Below are 19,109 nucleotides of genomic sequence, written 5' to 3' on the forward strand. Positions count from 1 at the left end.
CATTATGCTTGATCATCTAACCCACAGCACTCTGCATTTTAACGGGCTACAGCAGCAGTAAAAGCTGGTACTGGGGAAAGAGCAGCATGGGACATAACCTGCGTTTATGGGGGCCTTATGAATGGGCCTGAGACAGACTGCAGAATCAACACAATATATGGAGTTACAGTGCATTTAAAAGGGCAATAAGTGAGATTTTTATTGTCCCATAGCAGAAATTGGCCATAATATATCTTATATATACAGAGGGTTGTTGATAGCCGAGTTGATCAATACCAATGACTCAACGATCAGTTTGCCAGGTGCTGAGATAACAGGCTTTTTAAAAACTCACTTTGTAGCCTGCAGGCTATGTTTGAAACAGCCCCACCATCCATTTGAGTTAGAAAGACACTCCCTATACCCCAGCAGTGGTGCTGCAACACACTGTGAAATCTCTTAACAGTCCATTTGACTCCAGTAGGGACATCATTCATAACATTAGGGGCTGCTCATTAAAATGGTTACAAATACATGTTGCTGTGAAATATAGTCCACAGTTTAGGTTATACAGGGAACATATGTTCCCTTTTAATAAATTTAAACATTAAACATTTTAGTTTGATGATTCAAAGTCGTGAAAACCATATGAAACTTTGATTTAACCAAACAAAATAACTTTTTATGACCATAAAGGAGTGCATTTGGTTTTAAACATTATCCTCTTTTAACTTTGATGCCAGTAATCTACTGTAAATGTAAGAAGTGTGATTGTGTCTGAATGTGTGTGTGACTGTGCCGAACCCCAACCATTACCCCAACCCTAACATTAACCTGATTATATTCTTTAGTCAAAATACAACCTTAACCCTCAAACAGCAAAGATTGGCGTATGAGACCATACTTGTGTCTCTCCAAAAGAAAGCGAGAGTTAAAAAGAAAGAGCACTCCTTATTCATGCTTGTGTCCTTCCTGGCTTTCCATTATGTAGACAGGCATGTCCTCTTGCTTAAATATGTGCTGCATATGTGTGGCTCCTACATTTTTCTTGTGATAATCAGTGAGTCTCTTTGTCTCTCGCTCTCTCTCCCTGTGTGTGATCACAGTACAATGTTTTATCTTGAATCTGTTTTGTCACCTGACAGACATTGTATCCCTCTCTCTTCTTTTACATTCTCTTTTTCAACCCTGTCTTCCTTTCCTCAAGTCTTCCTTCCCTGTCTCCTTTATCCAAATCACTACGGTGTTCTTTTTTTTTTTTTCAGCTTGAGTCAGCTAATAATGTGTGATCATCCTACCATCAAGGCTGCTGCCATAGAGTTGCCATGGCAACATCTAGTCCACACAGTAACAGCCACTGCAGAGAGAACGGGGAGGCAGAGACAGAGAGCACACACAGGCAGACACACACACACACACACACACATATATAGGCACACAAAAGTTGCCCCCCACCACACGGGCAACCCTTACTCATTTGCTTTAACAGCCAGTGGGAGTGTTAAAGTCATTATAGATCTCCCCAGTCAAAGTCAACGATCTTAAAGCAAGGTGATAACTCATTACACACACACACACACACACACACTGTTAATGCATCTCACAGCACACCAGCTGTTTCATACACACACTCACAGACACAAGGAGAGCCATGCATGCACCATACCCATACACACATACTATATACTTAGTGACACACCATTACATTACAAAAAGAAGTATGCATATAGTCATACTGTACCTGCACACACAGGCCAGCTGTTTTACACACAAAAGGCCATAGAAGCCATATAGAAACACAAATTACACTTGTTCTGTAATTACATTTCACCTATCACACACACTTTACTCCCCTCATGCATGCCACTGACATTGACATTGAAACCTAACATATACAGTCCATTGTAATCGACAATGGTGCCTTTAATAAGATGTTAATATGCATTTGACATTAATATAGAAACCCTTGTATTATATAAAGGAGGACATGGCACTAATACCCATATTGTACATCCTCAGACAGCAATGATGTATAGTAGAAGTTATTCTTAGTGCTTAAAGTGATTTATTTCCTGATACCTCAGGCAGCGGTGTGCTGACTGATGACGCCTTGAGCAAAAAACACTAACAGTCCTTGAAGGAAGGGAAAAAAAGCAAAGAAACACATCTAACTATACACTCCTTCAGTTCAGTATTATCCATATTTAGACTGAAAATAAAACAAAAAAGTGTAGAGAAACTGCACAGGGATATGAGACTACTGTGGGGAAAATAAATTAGTTGTCAGATTTCTTCTCCTGCACTTTATCATGAACTCCATCAAATGTCACGGCCTTCATGAGAGGGCTGTGACACACATGCATACACACACACACACGCACTTTAATTAGCTACTCCTAGCTCTCGTCATGTCAGTTTGTCATTATTTCTGAACAGATCGCGCATAACAAAATCATTGTGTGTGTGTTTGTATAGATGTTTACTGTGTGTGCATGAATTCTCATTCCTACTGTATCTGTGTGGGTGTGTGTTTGCACATGTGTGCACATGCAAATGTGTGTGCCTGTGTGTTTTTCGAGGGAAGTTCTCATGGTGAGAGAGCAACAGCCAAATTAGAGATCTAGACAGATGGTGTACTGCAGGAAACCTTTGACTCAACCCATGTTTTTGTCAGGCAGCTCACGGTGGCCTTTCATCCCGCCTGTCTACCATGGGATAGAGATAAATGAAGAACAGTGGTAGCCGCTTTTGTGTGTTTAAAAATGAGCCATGTTCACTTTTTCTCACAAAGCTTAAGTATTCCTTACCTATAGCTGACATGGCTTAACAAAGATATCTTACAGGCTTGTCAGTAACTGATTTTACAAATGTGAAGTCATTCTTAATGCAGTTACATAATACAACGTTAGAGCTAGAACTACCCAAGCAAGCTCATACTCCACTCATGAATTTTAGGTCCCTGGCGCAAAGCGGCGCCACGCACAACACAAGTGTCTTTGTTAGTTTAAAACCGACGCAGGCGTCATTTTCCCATCCAGTGCCCACGTTGTTTAAATAGCAAATGCACTTGCGCCCATCAGAGCGCCCGTGGGCTGTTGGTTGGTCGTGAAATGAGGTGTGGTCAGGCGCATTGTTGGTGCATTGCTATCTTGAGGCAGCAGAGAGCGATTGCGCTATTGACCAACAAAAACTTGGTCTGAAGTCAATGGCACAATGTTTCACGGTTAATTTAAGGGTGCATTATCAAGACAGTAATATGCGCCTACATAGGCGAGTGCACAACATAAACCCTGCTTCTTACACACACAGGACGTGCAGCAGCGCATAAACATGCAAAAGATTACAAATTAAAGAATTACAATGTGAAAGATTATTATTGTGTACATCATCATATTTTAAAAAATATATTCATAATGCTTAGTCATAATATTTATCAAAAGTAATTAGTTGCAGTAATGATGGATAAAATTGTGTAATTATTTTACTAAATTGTGGCAATACAAGTAGGTATTTAAACAGATGGACAACAACGGATCAGACACAGATTGACTTTCCTGCTGCATCAATACATGATGACATGAGGAACACATGAGGACATAAATGAGGTGAAAACAATGATTAAACTAACGAAGGAAATAAATCTGCACAGCTTCTAGCTGCTGCCAGCAGCAGGATCAGCACCTTGGAGAGCTGATCAAGTCCTGATAACTGTGTTAATGATTTTTTACATGATTAAAATTAATGATTTAATTTTTGAACAATATTTAACAAATATTCTGTAACAGTTTTGAGAGTACAGTGATCAGGTTTCCATACTTTCGGCAATTAAAACCCCGCTGATTTGACCTGTTACTCCACGACTGAGCAAAACGATTTTAAAGAAACCAAAGCTGTGATCAAAAAATATTTGCAACAAATTAATGAACAGGATCTTAAACTGGTAGTCTGGGGCTGACCACGGGAGGGTTCAGGAGCAGCAGGGGCCAGTGTGCTCGTTATGGATCGTGCGCTTTCACTTTGTGCACGAGCAGATCCGTTGCCCCCGCAGAGAAGTGTCCCTTCTTACTACTTGGCAAATGTGCCATCATAATAGCAATCTGCCAAGGTGCAAGCGCACCAGGCTTTTAAAGGGAATGGAAGATGACACTCTGATTGGTTTACTGCATGTTACACCCCAAACACACCCATGATTAATTAAGAGACTAAGGACAACCCATTTGAACCATGCACCTGACGCATCAACCATTTTTTCCGCCGTTAAAATAGTTAAAGTGGATTTGGACACACCCTAAGTGCACTTGCGCCATGCACTTCAGACCGTGCACTTTAGATCGTTAAAATAGGGCTCAAAATGTTTGGATTGCTGTCACATTTACAAGGATATAGCATGCTTGTGGTATAGCATGTTAATATCTTTCTCTTCACTTTTAGTTTGCACCATCTGTATTTTGATGTTATAAAACACATTACCAGCATGCTCATCATATCTTTCCTCTTTCCTGCAAGTATTTGTAGTGATTGTTATTTCCACATACAGTTCAAAAACAAATTCAGAGTACTTTCAGAAGTGCCACATTTTCCTAGATTTCTCTCTTTCTATGCAATGGTTGCTTTTTTCTATCTGACTTTATGGGCAGGATAAAGGCAACTTAACCTCAATCCTACAGTGACCAAAAGCCACATTACTCTACATATTTAAATGTAGCCATTTTATGTGTGTGAGTGTGTTCTTGTAAGTGCATGTCAGTGCTATAGGATTCAAGGGCCTATCAGGGAAGCAGTCTTTGCATAACTCTGATAGGCCAATTAGTGCAGAATGATAGATGATGAGCTCTACGGGCAGACGGGGTCGTAATAGAGGGGAGAGAGAAAGCACTCGGTCCTGAATCTCAAATCTGTTCTATTCTGTCCTCCCTCAAAGTTACATACAACATAGTCACATCCTAATATTTCCTATGATGAAAGTCTCTCTTTGAGATGTTTTTTGTTGTTGTTCTTGTTGTTGTTCTTGTTGTTGTTGTTTTGATCTGCTGGATCTTTGATCAGGTATTCTTTGTTGTTTTGTTTGGCATCCATGTGATTGTCTAGAATAAAAAAAAAAGGCTGGCATTTTGTGCATATTTGCATTAATCTTTGAAAATCAAATTGAACATTAATCTTTACCTTACTGATGCAGCCAGTAACCAACACAGCAAAATTATATGTAAAATTATGCAGGGTTTCCTGTAGAATATTTGACAATTATATTCACATTCCACTGATATTTCTCTGCAAGGAGAGAAATGTTAATTACCTCTTCCACTGCTTATTTGTTTTCCCTCAAAGGTCAACAGTAAACACCTTTTGTAATGTTTTGTCAAAAAGGCATTCACATCTGTCTATAGTAATTGTGTGCACAGATGTTAACAGAGATGAAACAAGACAATGCCGCTCCTTGTTGCCACTCCTTAAGTGCCACACAAAAACCTGTGTGACATGACATTTGTGACACATAGAACAGTCAACTCATGAGCACAGATAACAGACAGCAACGCCAAACATAAAGCATGCCTCTCTTTTTGACAGACATGAAAAGACATCAACTCAGACAAGAAATCTTTAGAAGTTGGCTGAATTCCAAACGAGAAATGATGAAATATTTTGACAAAATATCGCCTGCTTTCTTTGATAGGTGGAATCGCTCTTATTCCATCTCATTAGCCTGTGTGTAATCTGTCTTTCTCTGAAGCTGTCTGTCAGGGTGCACGCTTGTGTGTATGTGTGTGGCATATGTTGTCAAAGTAGCAAATTAAAAAGGTCAGTACTGTATGGAAGGCACAACATCAGCTACACACAAACTAGTAAGGATGCTGTTTAAATTTTGATTAAACACAGGTGAAGTTCAAAAATCTAATCTTAGCCATGTCAGCTTGTATATATCAACGGTGTGCCCTGCATGCAACAGTGAAGTGTTTTTGTGCTATTGCTCCTCCAGCAGTCAGCAAACTAGCACTCAGAAGGAGTGGAGTGCAATGTCAGAAGCGCAAGTCCTGCCTTATTGAATATCGCAGTCCAAAAGTAACTTAGTAACATGTTTGAGAGCAGCAGAGCCCACTGCACTACTAAAAACGAACACATGCAGGATTGATGTGTGGTAAGGGATTTCTACACTGACAACCTCTTCTCCGTGCCAATAGAGTTATAACCAGGGCATACAACAAGGCCAGTGCTGCTGCTATACTGTAAAACTACTGCTGAAAACATCGACTATATATTATGCCCTTTGTAATCAGGGCAGATCAGTTCGATTTAATTTGTTTTGAGTCAATATCATCTACACAAAGTCATATCTAATCTTGGCGCTAATCTGCGTTGATATGAGCCAAACAATCCCACAATAAAGTCAGCAGTTGGTTGCACATGATCTGTTATTAGAATGACTGTTGGTGGATTTACTCTTCTAATGAGTTTTTTTTATTCTTTTACTGTCTATTTAGGCATTCTCTTCTCTTCTCTTCTCTTCTCTTCTCTTCTCTTCTCTTCTCTTCTCTTCTCTTCTCTTCTCTTCTCTTCTCTTCTCTTCTCTTCCTCTCTTCTGTCCCGTCAATAACAACCACAACTTGCATTTAGCCGTGTAGTTCCCCTGTTCCTCAGTCCCACCAGCTCAGTAGAGCCCAGGAAGTGATAAGAGAATGCCCCTAAATGAGAGTGACGTGGCTATAAAGCAACGTGCTGAGCCTGTTTAGCTGATTTACATTGAAATGAGCAATGTTTTCTGGCTATTGTGAATAAAATTAATTATGTAAACTGTCTGCAGGGCTCATTTGCATTTCTTGATTGATGCCAGTCCATTTTTTGTATTCCGTATGAGGAAAAATGAAGATGAGAGATGGGCACTGTCACTGATGTCAGCATGCTGTCATTGAAATTGCAGGATGCATTTGCCCCCAGGAAATTCTGCAGATAATTGCAAACATCTGTCTCTATGTACACATGTATGAATCCTGTTTAAGTTTGCTTGGACATGCGAGCAGTTTGTGACTGTGTGCATCTACCCTGTTGGTGTCAATCAGTGTGGTGGCTTAGTTTATGAGTATGTATATGGGATTATTTGCATCTATTTGTTTTCCATGTTTGTATCTATGTGTCTGTGAGGGAAGTATATGCATGAACACACACACACACACACTGCCAGTTTGTCTTTTTACTTTGTCTTTCCTTCTTCCTGTGCTTCTCTCGCCTCCATACTAGATCGCCTCTGTTAAATATCCAGCTGAACGCTAACAGAACCTCTGAATGCCTGTCTGTGTGTGTCTGCAGCTCCCCTCCAAACCAAAACGAACGACCCAGTTAAATAATAAGCTGAAGGCTAACAGAGGGACCCCATCAACCTCTGAGCTGTATCCTCTCTGAAGCCATCAATCGTGGGACTAAAGCTAGGCTGCATAATGACATTGTGGCAGTGTACTCGCGCTGTGCTGCAAAACATATTAATGTTAGCCATAATGAGTTTGACAGCCCAATATGGTTGTCAGGGATCAGGGAGGGATTTAACTGGCCAACACTGCCCTCAAATGGAAGAGAAGTGCTATGGCAACTGCAGAAAAAGCTGCAGTGTTGTATGAATATTTTTCATTCTTCATGATTGCTTTGTATGAATGGCTTTGACTTTGTAATAATTAAAATGGTCCTCAGACAAAGTCAATTATCATTCCTTAAAGATATATTTAATCCTGACAATGGTTGTACTGGACAGTGGTATCTTACCATCCTGTTAGTTGCTTTAACTTATTGTTCACTCGTGCATCTACACATTAATTCACAGTGCTCATTACAAGATCTATTGGCCCCTTCCCTTTGCCAGAATCCTGGAATAACCCCATTTATGTGTAAAATGTATGCACATACATGGCTACATGCTTACATACTTGTTTTTTTGTCTGTTTACATCATAGAATCTTGGAGCTTCAGCAGAATGGTGACATGGATATACTAAAACTCAAGTGGTGGCCAAAGGACAGCCCCTGTGACCTTTTCAGCTCAGTCCAGGCACGACAGCGTGGCAATGCCCTGGATATCCACAGCTTCGCCGGTGTTTTCTGCGTCCTGGCAGCTGGTGTGGTGCTCTCCTGCCTCATCGCCATGGTGGAAAGCTGGTGGTCACGGAGAAAGGGATCCAGAGTCCCCTCCAAGGAGGTAGGGGGATGGATGGGTGGCCGAAAAAAGGAGAGATGATACAGAGAGAGATGTAGGGCCTAGAATAGATCTTAGCTCTTCTCCAATTGTGTGAGACAGGAGAGAAGTAGTTTAAGAATGGGTAGAGAAAATAGGAAGGGAGAGATCAAGGTAAGAAAAAAGTGAGAAGTGAGAGTAATGGACAGTTAATGATGGGGTGAATGATGTAAGAGTCAAGGAGAGAATAATGTAGAGTTACTGGCTACAAAGTCTTGGCTTTGTGGTTAGAGGCACTAAGTTGAAAAAAAAAAATCCCCAAAGTCAAGGTGCAAGAGAGTATTTGTGACACTGACAGCATCTGGAACTTTTTGAAAACCTCCTGTGCTCACAATGTCACTTCCCATGAACTAAATTTGCACACAAGCTACATCAGCAGTACTACCCTGGAACTGTATTTGTAAGTAGGATTTTCTGTCAAAAAGAATCTTGGAGGTGCTATATTAGATCTCCAGTGATGTAAGTGGCATTGATCTTTTGTGTAGTCTTGTGTACATAAAGTTCTGGGTATGCAGGAAGGCAAAGAAAGGTCAAACAGGACTTGGATGTTTTCAGAATCCCCGAGAACACTGTACTCATTTTCTCTTCTCACCCACAATCATGAGCTTAATAGGACTGTTATAAAGCATGCTGTCATGTTATTAATTCTAATAGTTTTCATAATTAACGTTACCATCAAATTATCAAAATGATTAACCAAAGAAATATTCTATGCCAGAAGCAAATTGAGTCTGAGAGTAAACTGAATTAAGCAGCAAATTTAACTTAACTTAATTGAAGAGGGTGTTTACTTTTTGTTCATGTGTTATTCCTTCTCAGCCCTCATTACTTGATCTAAAGTACTGCCAATTCATACTGATGCCAAATACAACATAGAACATTAGACATGATATAATATTACACGGGCTGGGTAAGTATTCAGGGTACACATACTCCTCACATTGTACACACACAAGGAGAGCTGACATACTGTGAATGAGTTGATGTCTTCATAGTAATATATTCAGTCCCCTAAGACCATGTTCACACAGTACGCACAAAATCCCTTTATGTCTTTATACTCTCACAATGCACAATCACATTACAGATCCTCAATAAACACAGTGGTGTCCGAAATCTCACCTCTTTTTTAAACGTTTTATCAGTACTATTTTTATGATGTTAATTCATTTCAAATGAGGCAAATGCATCAGTGTCAACAGGGTAATCAACCACGTATTTTTCTGAAATGTTAATGTTTTGAGGAAAAGAGGACATGGCAATGTTAAAAAAACGAAATACAAAAACAGCCTGAGGGCCTGTTGGAATGCTGCAGTGTGCCTTGACCAAGGCAGAGTCAAAAACACTGACTCACAATATTAAACATGGATATTTATACCAGCGTTCTTCCCAAAACTGTGGCAACACTCCACCTTGTAAATTAGCAGCAGCACCCTGTGAAATATCCAATCAGCCTATGTGCAGTTGATAATCTCAGCAGGGATATCATTCGAGGCAATCAAGGTGACTCTGGCAACATCTCCCCCTGGTAGAAACCCTGCAGTCTGTTGTGATGTGGTAGCTACGTCTGCTCCATCATAGACAGGAAAGGTAACATCTTCAAAGAATAGCCCAAATGGCAGTGTGTTTAGTTGGTTTTCCATTATTGAATTATAATAACACAAGCTGAGGCCCTTTTTTTTTACCAGAATATAATCACCAGCCATTGTTGCAACCCATCTATTTCAGTGGCAGTCTTATCAACTGGGATTTGACAGATTTGAACCAGCTCCCAATTCAGCTTCCATACCCAACCCATCTTGTCACGTCCCATGCTATGTTTGCCAAAACACAGAGGGAGGAAGTGTTAAAGTAAATAACCTTAATCAAAACTGTGAAATTGCAGCAAAGTGTGGCAAATTTGGTATGCAAAACATGCTACTGATGAACTGAAAGAAATGTAATTATGTGTGAAATAATATCTTCACTTTTGGTTTAGAGTTCATTATTTATGTGTTGGTAATAAATTAGACTGAGGCATGAAGCAGCACAGATTAATTTTAGCAGAAAATGTTTTCGCCATCAGGTAAATTACTTGAGCTTCAAACAATTGCTTTTTCCCATGTGTGGAAGCAGTTTGATAAAGACAGGTTAAGGTTAACTTGTGGATAATGGCTTTAGAGAATTAATGTAAAAATGTTTCCTAACCTATGATTCACCTTCCAGTCCTTGGAGATATGGACTGGACTTACTGTCAATCAGACAAGAAGAAATGTTTTTAAAGGTCTGACATAATATCACAGATATTGAAGCCCGGTTACCAAAATGGGCTTTAAAGGGGGGGGGGGAATGATGACCATAGCACTAATTAGGACTGTCTAAGTGAACTTCTCTGCATGACTCCATATTACCAGAAACAAGTAAGAGCAGCCTGTCCCATCTGCTTAATCTTTGGCGTCATGCTAATTTAAAGTTCCACCAAGAATAAATTAGAAAAGATGACAAAAAGATGGGAATGGAAATTTTGACTATACCCAAGATGATTTAGTGTCAGATCGGGTTACTTTTCATGATAAAAGGCCGATAACACCAATCATCTGGAGACTAATTTAGAGGAAAGTTTTAACATGAAAACTCTATGAACCACTGGTTCTAAATGATTAAGTGAGCAGCCCCTGGTCGATCACAAATTACTTGATTACTATATCATTACAATTTCTAGCTTTTGGAGAAGGTTTGCTTATACTCTAATAAGTAGTCGTCTAACTGTTTTCACAGAGAGTAATGATGGGATGTAAGTGGTGATGTGCTTTGACATGAAAGACAAAAATATACCACAAACTAGACTTTAATCTGGCATTTTATTGCAGGCAAATTGGTGGTTTGTGGCTTGAATGACGTCCTTCATCAGCTGCAATCACTGTAGTATGTGCAGGCTTGTTTGACAAACTACATTAAGTTTTCAGTCCAGTACATCACCTGCAATTGTTTGCAATGGGTCACCAGTGTCAAATAATTAGTTGTAATTATCAGATGTCCTTTGGGCTGTTCATTGATTGTTCAGTTTTACTTGCACGCAATGTGGATTCCTCTTTCCTCTTTAGAAAATGAATCAGTTTAAGGCTAGACTTTTCTTTTCTGACGTTATGAGACCATTGTGCACTTCAATACGCGAGTTGGAGCAATAAAGACACACGCAGACTCCTCCTATCTCAGTCCATGTCGTGCCATATGGCATGAAGTACCGCTAAACTGACTACAAGCTTGAGTGAGAATAGAGCAACATGTTCACCCGCTTCTATATTGCTGCCATAATTTCCCTAGCCATCATCTTATTGCTTTCGTAAATCAAGTTAAATAAATTAAATATTCACCCCGCATGCTCCCACCCATCACGTAGAGATCATATGTGACTGAAACAAAGATTGTATCTCTTCCAGTTGATTCAGTGCCTAATCATTTTGCATTAAAAGAAAATCATGTCAGTAGGTGAAACCACATTGCTGCTCCCACCACTACCAGAGGTAGCTCTGTGAAACATTTTGGACCACAATCGATTGTTTGTAATAATTTCAGAATATGGGGTCTTAGATACTGTGTATTATGTTTCAACAAATGCAAGATTGGCACCCAACTGACTACAAATGTTCTCTTGTTTTTGATCAGACAACAGAAATTTTTTTCTTCACTACACACTCCGACACACACACCATATACCCCCCTACCTTCAGCCCCCTGCTCAGTTACCAGCTTTAATCTGTCATTCAGACCAATAGTCATGTCCACCACTGAGCAGCCACAAAGAGACCAAACTTTTAGTTGAACCCAAACTCATGTTAAGCACAGTGTGGTTCAGCTGCAACACACACAAACACGCACACACCCCCTGCCATCTTTATTAGCCCCTAAGAGCAGCCAGTGGAATCAGTCCCCAGCTGAGCACAGGAGAGGAGTCACAACAGCGAACAGGAGGGACAGCAGGGAATTAAATAGTGATAGTCTTTGATTCTCCTTGTGGATCTTATTCAAGGTTTTGCATGTTACGGCAGTCACTCACATAGGAAAATCACTGTTACTGATTTAGAAGTCAGATGTGGATGATAGTGTGCACTTATACCTTATGGTAGTCCAAGTAGTGATGTATAGAAATGCAAGCTTAAACCTGCAGTGCAGAATTTTTGTCTCCCCCCTCTGGCAGCGAGAGCAGGAACACTGTCAACATGTGCCTTTATAACATATGCCAGCAGGTCCCACCCAGCCAGCTCCTCACAGCTCTTAAAACAGAGCAAATTTCCAAATATATTTGAATAAACTGACCACAGATTTGGAATCTGAATGGTTACTTTTTCGCCAGAAAAAAATTAAAACTTAATAAAGTGACATATTAACAGTAGTACAACGAAAATTACAACGGCTTTTAGCCATGCATACTCAATTTGCCTTGCAGTCCAATGAAGATACCTGAGAGCCGAGCACCCGTCAGGATGGGTTGGGATGCTGAACATTATGTAATTCCCCCAGCAAATCTAAGGGGAAACCAATCATTGCTGGTTGACATAAAACGCATCACTGCCAGTACGCCAGCATGAGAATGTAATACCAGACACCAGATTTAAAAACTCTGTGTACTGTGAAAAACAGAGAAATTTATCTGGCAGTGATAGGCTTAATCAGCACTGTGTGAACTTGTTTGGCAAGGGCTTGAATGTAACAGATGTTCATTTATATGTAAAAGTCCCACACTCCAGCTTTAATGTAGTGCTTATAAAAAAGATGATAAAGAGATGAGGACTGTTTCAAGTTGTTCTGTTTTTATGCTAAGAGGAGCGGTTAAGATTCTACTTGAATACTCAAAATAAAACAAAACATCTCAGCCACAAATTTAAGATGTAATAATCTTGAATAATATTGAAGTGAATTATTAGAATAGCCCCTTCAGTGCTACCATGGTAAAGATGAAGTTTGCTCAGTCAGCCATGATTGTTTTTGATAGTTGACCCTTGACGTTTATCCTTCACCCTGCTGGAACATTGACCTATTGACTGCCACTGGATTAGCTCAATGTTTGTTCAAGTAACCACTGATCCTGAGACTGACCACCACTGACAGTGTCTTGTCCACTGTCACTTGAAAATGAGATTTAGTACTTCAGCCAGGGGTTTTCAGTTGGCTGAGATATTATTTGCTGTTTCTCCCTCAAATAATCATACTCAGAAATCACCATCTGTGCAGAATGTTTTCAAACAGACAACCAGCTACAAGGATGGTTACTGAGAACAGAACAGGAGAGAGTCATGCTGGGACCACTGCAGCATGTCCTGACTCAGTGGAGGAAAGAAGACAAATTTAAATCAACTTCAAAGCAACTAATTAGATAAATTGCATATGTTGCATTTTATCGACCTGGGAAAACTGCATGCAATTTGGCCTTAGTCATGGCCAATGGAGTAAGTCTAGTGTGTTTAATATCATCCAACTTCCTAAAGTTAAATTAATAAAGTGAAGCAAACCATAAAGCAAGTAATTAACTCCACTAGACGCCTTGCTCTCTGTCAGTTTAAATGAAGAACTCGTTGGCCTCGGTCTTGCTGTCAGAGTGAATGTTAGCACCACTTGAGACCATCACACTGGGCCAAGAGCATCTGGCTTCCTTTGCATTTTTGCAAGCTTCACATTAAATTGGAAAGCCTGGTGACCCAGTCTTTATGTGTGGGTTTAAAAAACTTGGCTTAGTGAGATACATTGGCACCAAGAGTACGAACTGGGAGTGCAGACTTGGCATGAGGATTTTGCCTCCTCCAACACAGTGAGTTACTGTGCCCACTAAGACATATATAGACTTATAAGTCATACACACACACACACACACACACACACACACACACACACACACACACATATATATATATATATATATATATATATATATATGCAAGATTACAGCTAATATCAGCACCATAGTAATAATAATAATAATGATAATAATAAACTATATTTATAGAGCACCTTTCATGACATAAAATTCAGCTCAAAGTGCGTTATACCACCATAATACCACCATATAACATCATATAATCTTATTGTTAAACATTGTGTATTAGAAACTGCGCTTACAGTGCTAATAATTTCTAATCATTTCTAATTAGAAAGTCAAAAGATTCCTCCCTGAAAATGTCAAACAGCTACCTCAGTTGGCTGCTACTACAGTAGCTCACACAGCAAAGCTTGCACACACACACACACACACACACACACACACACACATGCATGCATACACATCATCACCACCTAACATTTAACTCCCAGTCATGTCAGGCTTGTGTTAATAAAATGAATGCTCACACTTTGTGTCAGATATGTCATATCATGATACCCATTAATGCGAGATGTACATGTGTTCAGTTTCTTTCAAACATGCTTCATAAGCCTTGATGGTTTTCAGTTCATGTTTGCTCCCTCTCTCACCAGCAGCTATCAAGAATCAAGTTATCTTACTCTCAATGACACATACACAATTTAAGATGAATGTGAATCACTTAAAATCAGTAAATACTAGCATCAATCATAACTCAACCATCTAAGTGTATGGCCAGCATCACCCCTACCTGCCACACACATGCTTCCTGCATACATGAAACAATCCACTTATCAAACTTACAACTAAGCTGTTTGTGTCTCTGTGATTCTTATACATTCTAAAACATACATAATCACATACTGTACATGTCTGTACATGCCTTTACATTCATACTGTATGCTGTAATGCTGTGTTAACTGCTTTTAAATGTGGGCTATCTGTCCGTGTTTGTGTGCTATGGTTCTGTGTTTTGTGTTGTTGAATGGCTGACATTGTTATCTACAATATGAGCCTGCTTCTTGGTGTAAACAGTTTTTCTACCGGGCTTATACACTCATGAACACAAACGCACACACTTCTGCAGAGTTGACTAATGTGGGTCACCAGTAATGAGAAATGTATCATGATTGAGCACATTTAACAAGGAAATGCACACAAAACAATGCGGGATTGTGTAACTCTGTATTAACAATCTCCTTGCAAGTCTTCCTTGCCATTTTGGGATCTTTGATACTATAGAACACAGTCAAATGAATTATGACTACAGTACACTACAGTGTGTTGTTATGTCCTGAATATATTTTCATTTGGTAACACCTGATGATGCATTTCACTTACATTTTTGAAGTTAGTCATTCTCAGTTTTCCACCTCCTTTACTGTGCTCAGAAGCATCTGAACTCATGGGTTGGTGCTTGAGTGGGTAATGTCTGGGTATGTTCGTAATGACAGTTCTGTATGTCTCAAGGTGCCCCTGAAAGTGGTTTGGATACCAGTGTAAATTTTGGCATCTTTATTCTCAGACAAACTATTTCCAGTTGAGTGTCTGAAGCTCATTTCATTCATAACAGGACGGCTATATTGCTTTATATTTTTGGCCTTTAAATGTTCTCCCAGAGGTTTGTATGAAAGAGTTCTGTCACTGGAATCAACCTCATCTCCAAAAGTTCAAAACTGAGATTAACTTTTATGCTGCCTATTGATAAAAAGTTAATAGAAATATCTTTGTCAGAACTCTTCCATAGTGATAACATCTGTGGTTTTGACCATGTCTGATATATTCATATAATCCATGTAGATTTAGCATGAGAAGAACAGGCACTTCCTTGTGTATCAGCTTCTTTGGTACACCTAAAACATTTGAGCTCTCATTTTTAAAATTTGTGGTTTGAATGGGAATTGCCGATCTCCTCGTCCTAACTCTATGGAATGATCTGTGTCACTGTGGCTCAAAGCTCTCATATTGCCTTTTTGTTTTGTTTTTGTAGATAAGTACTCTGTGTTGAGGGGTGTAGCGGGCGAGGGGGAGAGAGAGAGGGAGAGAGCAATACAAAATGCCATTTAAACATCTCCCCTTTCCAGGTATATAACGACTGTGTGAATGTCTCTCTGAGGACACAACACAGAACGACCTGCTTAATTGTGTGTGCTGACTGACTGCCGTGTCTTTCTTCTCGCTCACCCCCCACCCGTCTGTCTCTCCAATTGACTTCTCTCTCTCCTCCACCTTACCATCCTTCCATCTGCCTGAACACGTCTGTCACTCATCCCTTCTCTGTCTTTGCCCGTCTGCTGTTTGTCTGCCTGTGTGTCTATTTGGCTTTTTTTGGGGCTTGTTTTACTCTTCCCACTCAACTTGCATGCATACAAACACACAAACACATTTATATGAAACTCTGTTTACTCCACGACTCTCGTCCATCGCCCTCTCTTTCTCTGTCACTCTCCTCCTGTCTCTTGCTCACACACACACACCCACACGCATGTCACACGCTCACACCAGAAGCAGGCAGATGGCCCATCTGCCAGGCAAGCTGCCGATCCGTGCCCTCACAGCCCCAACGAACATCCTCTTGCCCTGGGCGGTCAGACCCAGAACCAGACCCCCAACACCGCCAACACCACTGCCCCCACAGCCACCCATTACCAGCCCCCAGCATGCTGCGACATTCCCTGCGCCCTGATCGTGCAGCACTCCTACGAACCCACCAACCCCTCTGAGCTCACCCCCAAAATGAGAATGAGCACCTTCACTACCTCACCTCCCACCCCAAGGTTATACATACAATAGAAGATAAAAATAAATCATTGGTTAGTAATGCTTGAAGATAGATGCTATTTGAAATGTAATGATTTATGAGCGAAAACAACAGCGATGATAAATATCAAGGAGAGGGTCAAACTCTGGTGTTTTTACAGTACAACAGTACTGGAAACACATGTACCTCTTTTCAAAACACTTAAACATCTGGCATGTTGCCAGTTGAATATGTGTACGCACTGATGCCTTTCAGCCGTTAGAGGGTGCTGTCTCTCTCTGTACAGAGTCAAATGGAGCAACATCTTTGACCAGACAAAGATAAATGCTCTGTAGAGTTATATGTGCAGGTCAATGCCTGCATAAAAGAGTTTATTTTATTTAACATAGAGATTTTTACAGTACAAATGAAGCCAAAAATGAGGCGGACCTTTAGAGTTACTGATTAGATTTTTATATCAATTAAGGTTTTGATCATTTAGGAGGCTATTTTCTGTAATGTTACTGTGGGCATAATGATGAAAGACATATTAAATCAAATGCAATCAGGTCCTTCCATTTTTCCTTGCCTCAATCCTTTTCCCTCACCCTCTGTAGTTACCCGTTACCTCTCCTTTCACAGACAGCAGACTGACCATTTGTGATTCACTCTTCTCTTTCACTTCCTTTCATTTCGTTTTATACCAACTCTTTACACCCCTTCGATATCCCCTTCTTTAAACGTTTAGTGTGTGTATAATAGTGTCACGACAAACTTTAGTGCCCCCCCGTCCTCCCCCTCCTCCTGCTGTCCCTTCCTTAGATGGCAACCAGGGGGCACCACTGTTGGTCCCCTCTGTCCGTGAGCTACATACGGTAGGGCCAGAGCCCCCTCCAGACCCCCCCAGACCCGAAGGACACGGTCAGTAAATTTATATTTACCCCCAATAATGTGATCCTCCCCCTTCCTCAAAAACCCATTTGTCTTTACCAAAACAGTATTTCCATGTACACCAAAATGGGACACCTAAAATTATGTGACACCCCACACTTACCCACCACCTACTGTACCTCCAAGACACTTCAGAAAACCTTAACTTACCTGACATAAAGCCAGAGAAGCACACTGCCAACGTGAGTGTGTGTATGTGTGGACAATGCAAAATGGAAAACATTTCTCTCCAGCACCTTCTAGCACCTGAGCCCTCTCCTCTCTATATCCTCACCTCATTCATTGCAAACTGAGCTACCCTCCACCACTGTTCACCCTGCCCTATCCAGTAAAAGCATGAAACACCTCTCACAGTGTTACCATTCTTAAGACTTGTGGATAAGGTATTTATATGTGAATGTAGAATAATAAAGTATGCTTTGTAAGTTTCATTTAACTTATATTGTAAGTTAAGTTAAAGTTTAAGTTAATGTATGTGCTTTGTCTTTAGGTGGAATTGTAATTAGTGTAATAAACAATGTTTTATTGAAGTTATACCATCTATATTATATGATGCAATTGATAAATAAGCCATAATAGCTGTTGTGATGATTTGTTTGTGGCCTGGAAAAAATTCACTTGAAAATGAGATGTCAATCTCAATGTGAATTCTTTGGCATGATGACCAGGTGACAAGACAGAGGAATACGTTTTCAGATTAAGTTTTCTTTAAATTGTATTAGTGTAATAATATATATAAGTATATAGATATATATATATATGTATGGTAACGCTTGCTTGAAAATAGATCTAGCACTGGAATCGCAAAGCACACAGCATGATGGCGGTGTGTTTTCTGTGTGTATTCCAGATTATTTGCACTCCCTTAGAGACCGTGTAGAAGTGTTTTGATGTTCCTCTCTTTCAATATCCTGACCACAACTCAGAGTGTGCTTCTCTATCCTTCCCTCCATCTTTCCCCTCCTCTTTTTTGCTCTCCTCCTCCCTGTCACACCCATGTGGCCACCAACTATTCATTAATTTTTATTTTGTGTCACTCTCATTCTTATTCTTAACTATTGCAAATACCTCATCTTGAATCTCCTTTGCCAAATCTTCTGTTTGGTCACATGCATGCTGTCTTGCCCTTGTCCTTTTCTCACCTGCATTGTTTAACACGCTCCTCCGTGCTCTCATTTTTATTCTTACTATCCATTTATACTGGTCGGATGGATGACATCCCTGTTGCTGAATACAAACACACCCCATCCTTGTCTTCCTTTTCTACTTCCTCCTTTTCAAAATATATACTTTCGGTACATACTCTGCTCTGTTTCCTTCACTGTTCTCTCCATTTCCATATTCCTCTATTTGCACTACCCTCACTCCTTTTCCTTTACCTCCTTTCTCTCCTCT

General features: G+C 40.1%; 1 protein-coding gene across 3 annotated transcripts in view; it reads left to right on the forward strand.

Moving 5' to 3' along the window:
- The window catches only part of grid2 (glutamate receptor, ionotropic, delta 2), a 229,831-nt gene that overhangs the window by 207,235 nt on the left and 3,487 nt on the right, over positions 1–19,109 (forward strand). Inside the window, exons 13-14 of one of the 3 annotated variants that reach the window (XM_067612168.1) lie at positions 7,914–8,154; positions 16,529–18,356. In XM_067612168.1, coding sequence (XP_067468269.1) covers positions 7,914–8,154; positions 16,529–16,816 — 529 coding nt within the window. In that variant the 3' untranslated portion in view covers positions 16,817–18,356. Of the gene's footprint in view, positions 1–7,913; positions 8,155–16,528; positions 18,357–19,109 lie in introns of those variants that run through there. The other 2 variants (XM_067612177.1, XM_067612160.1) reach the window with 2 other exon arrangements.

Source organism: Thunnus thynnus, chromosome 2 (assembly GCF_963924715.1).
Source record: "Thunnus thynnus chromosome 2, fThuThy2.1, whole genome shotgun sequence".
In the NCBI taxonomy this organism is placed as follows: Eukaryota; Metazoa; Chordata; class Actinopteri; order Scombriformes; family Scombridae; genus Thunnus; species Thunnus thynnus.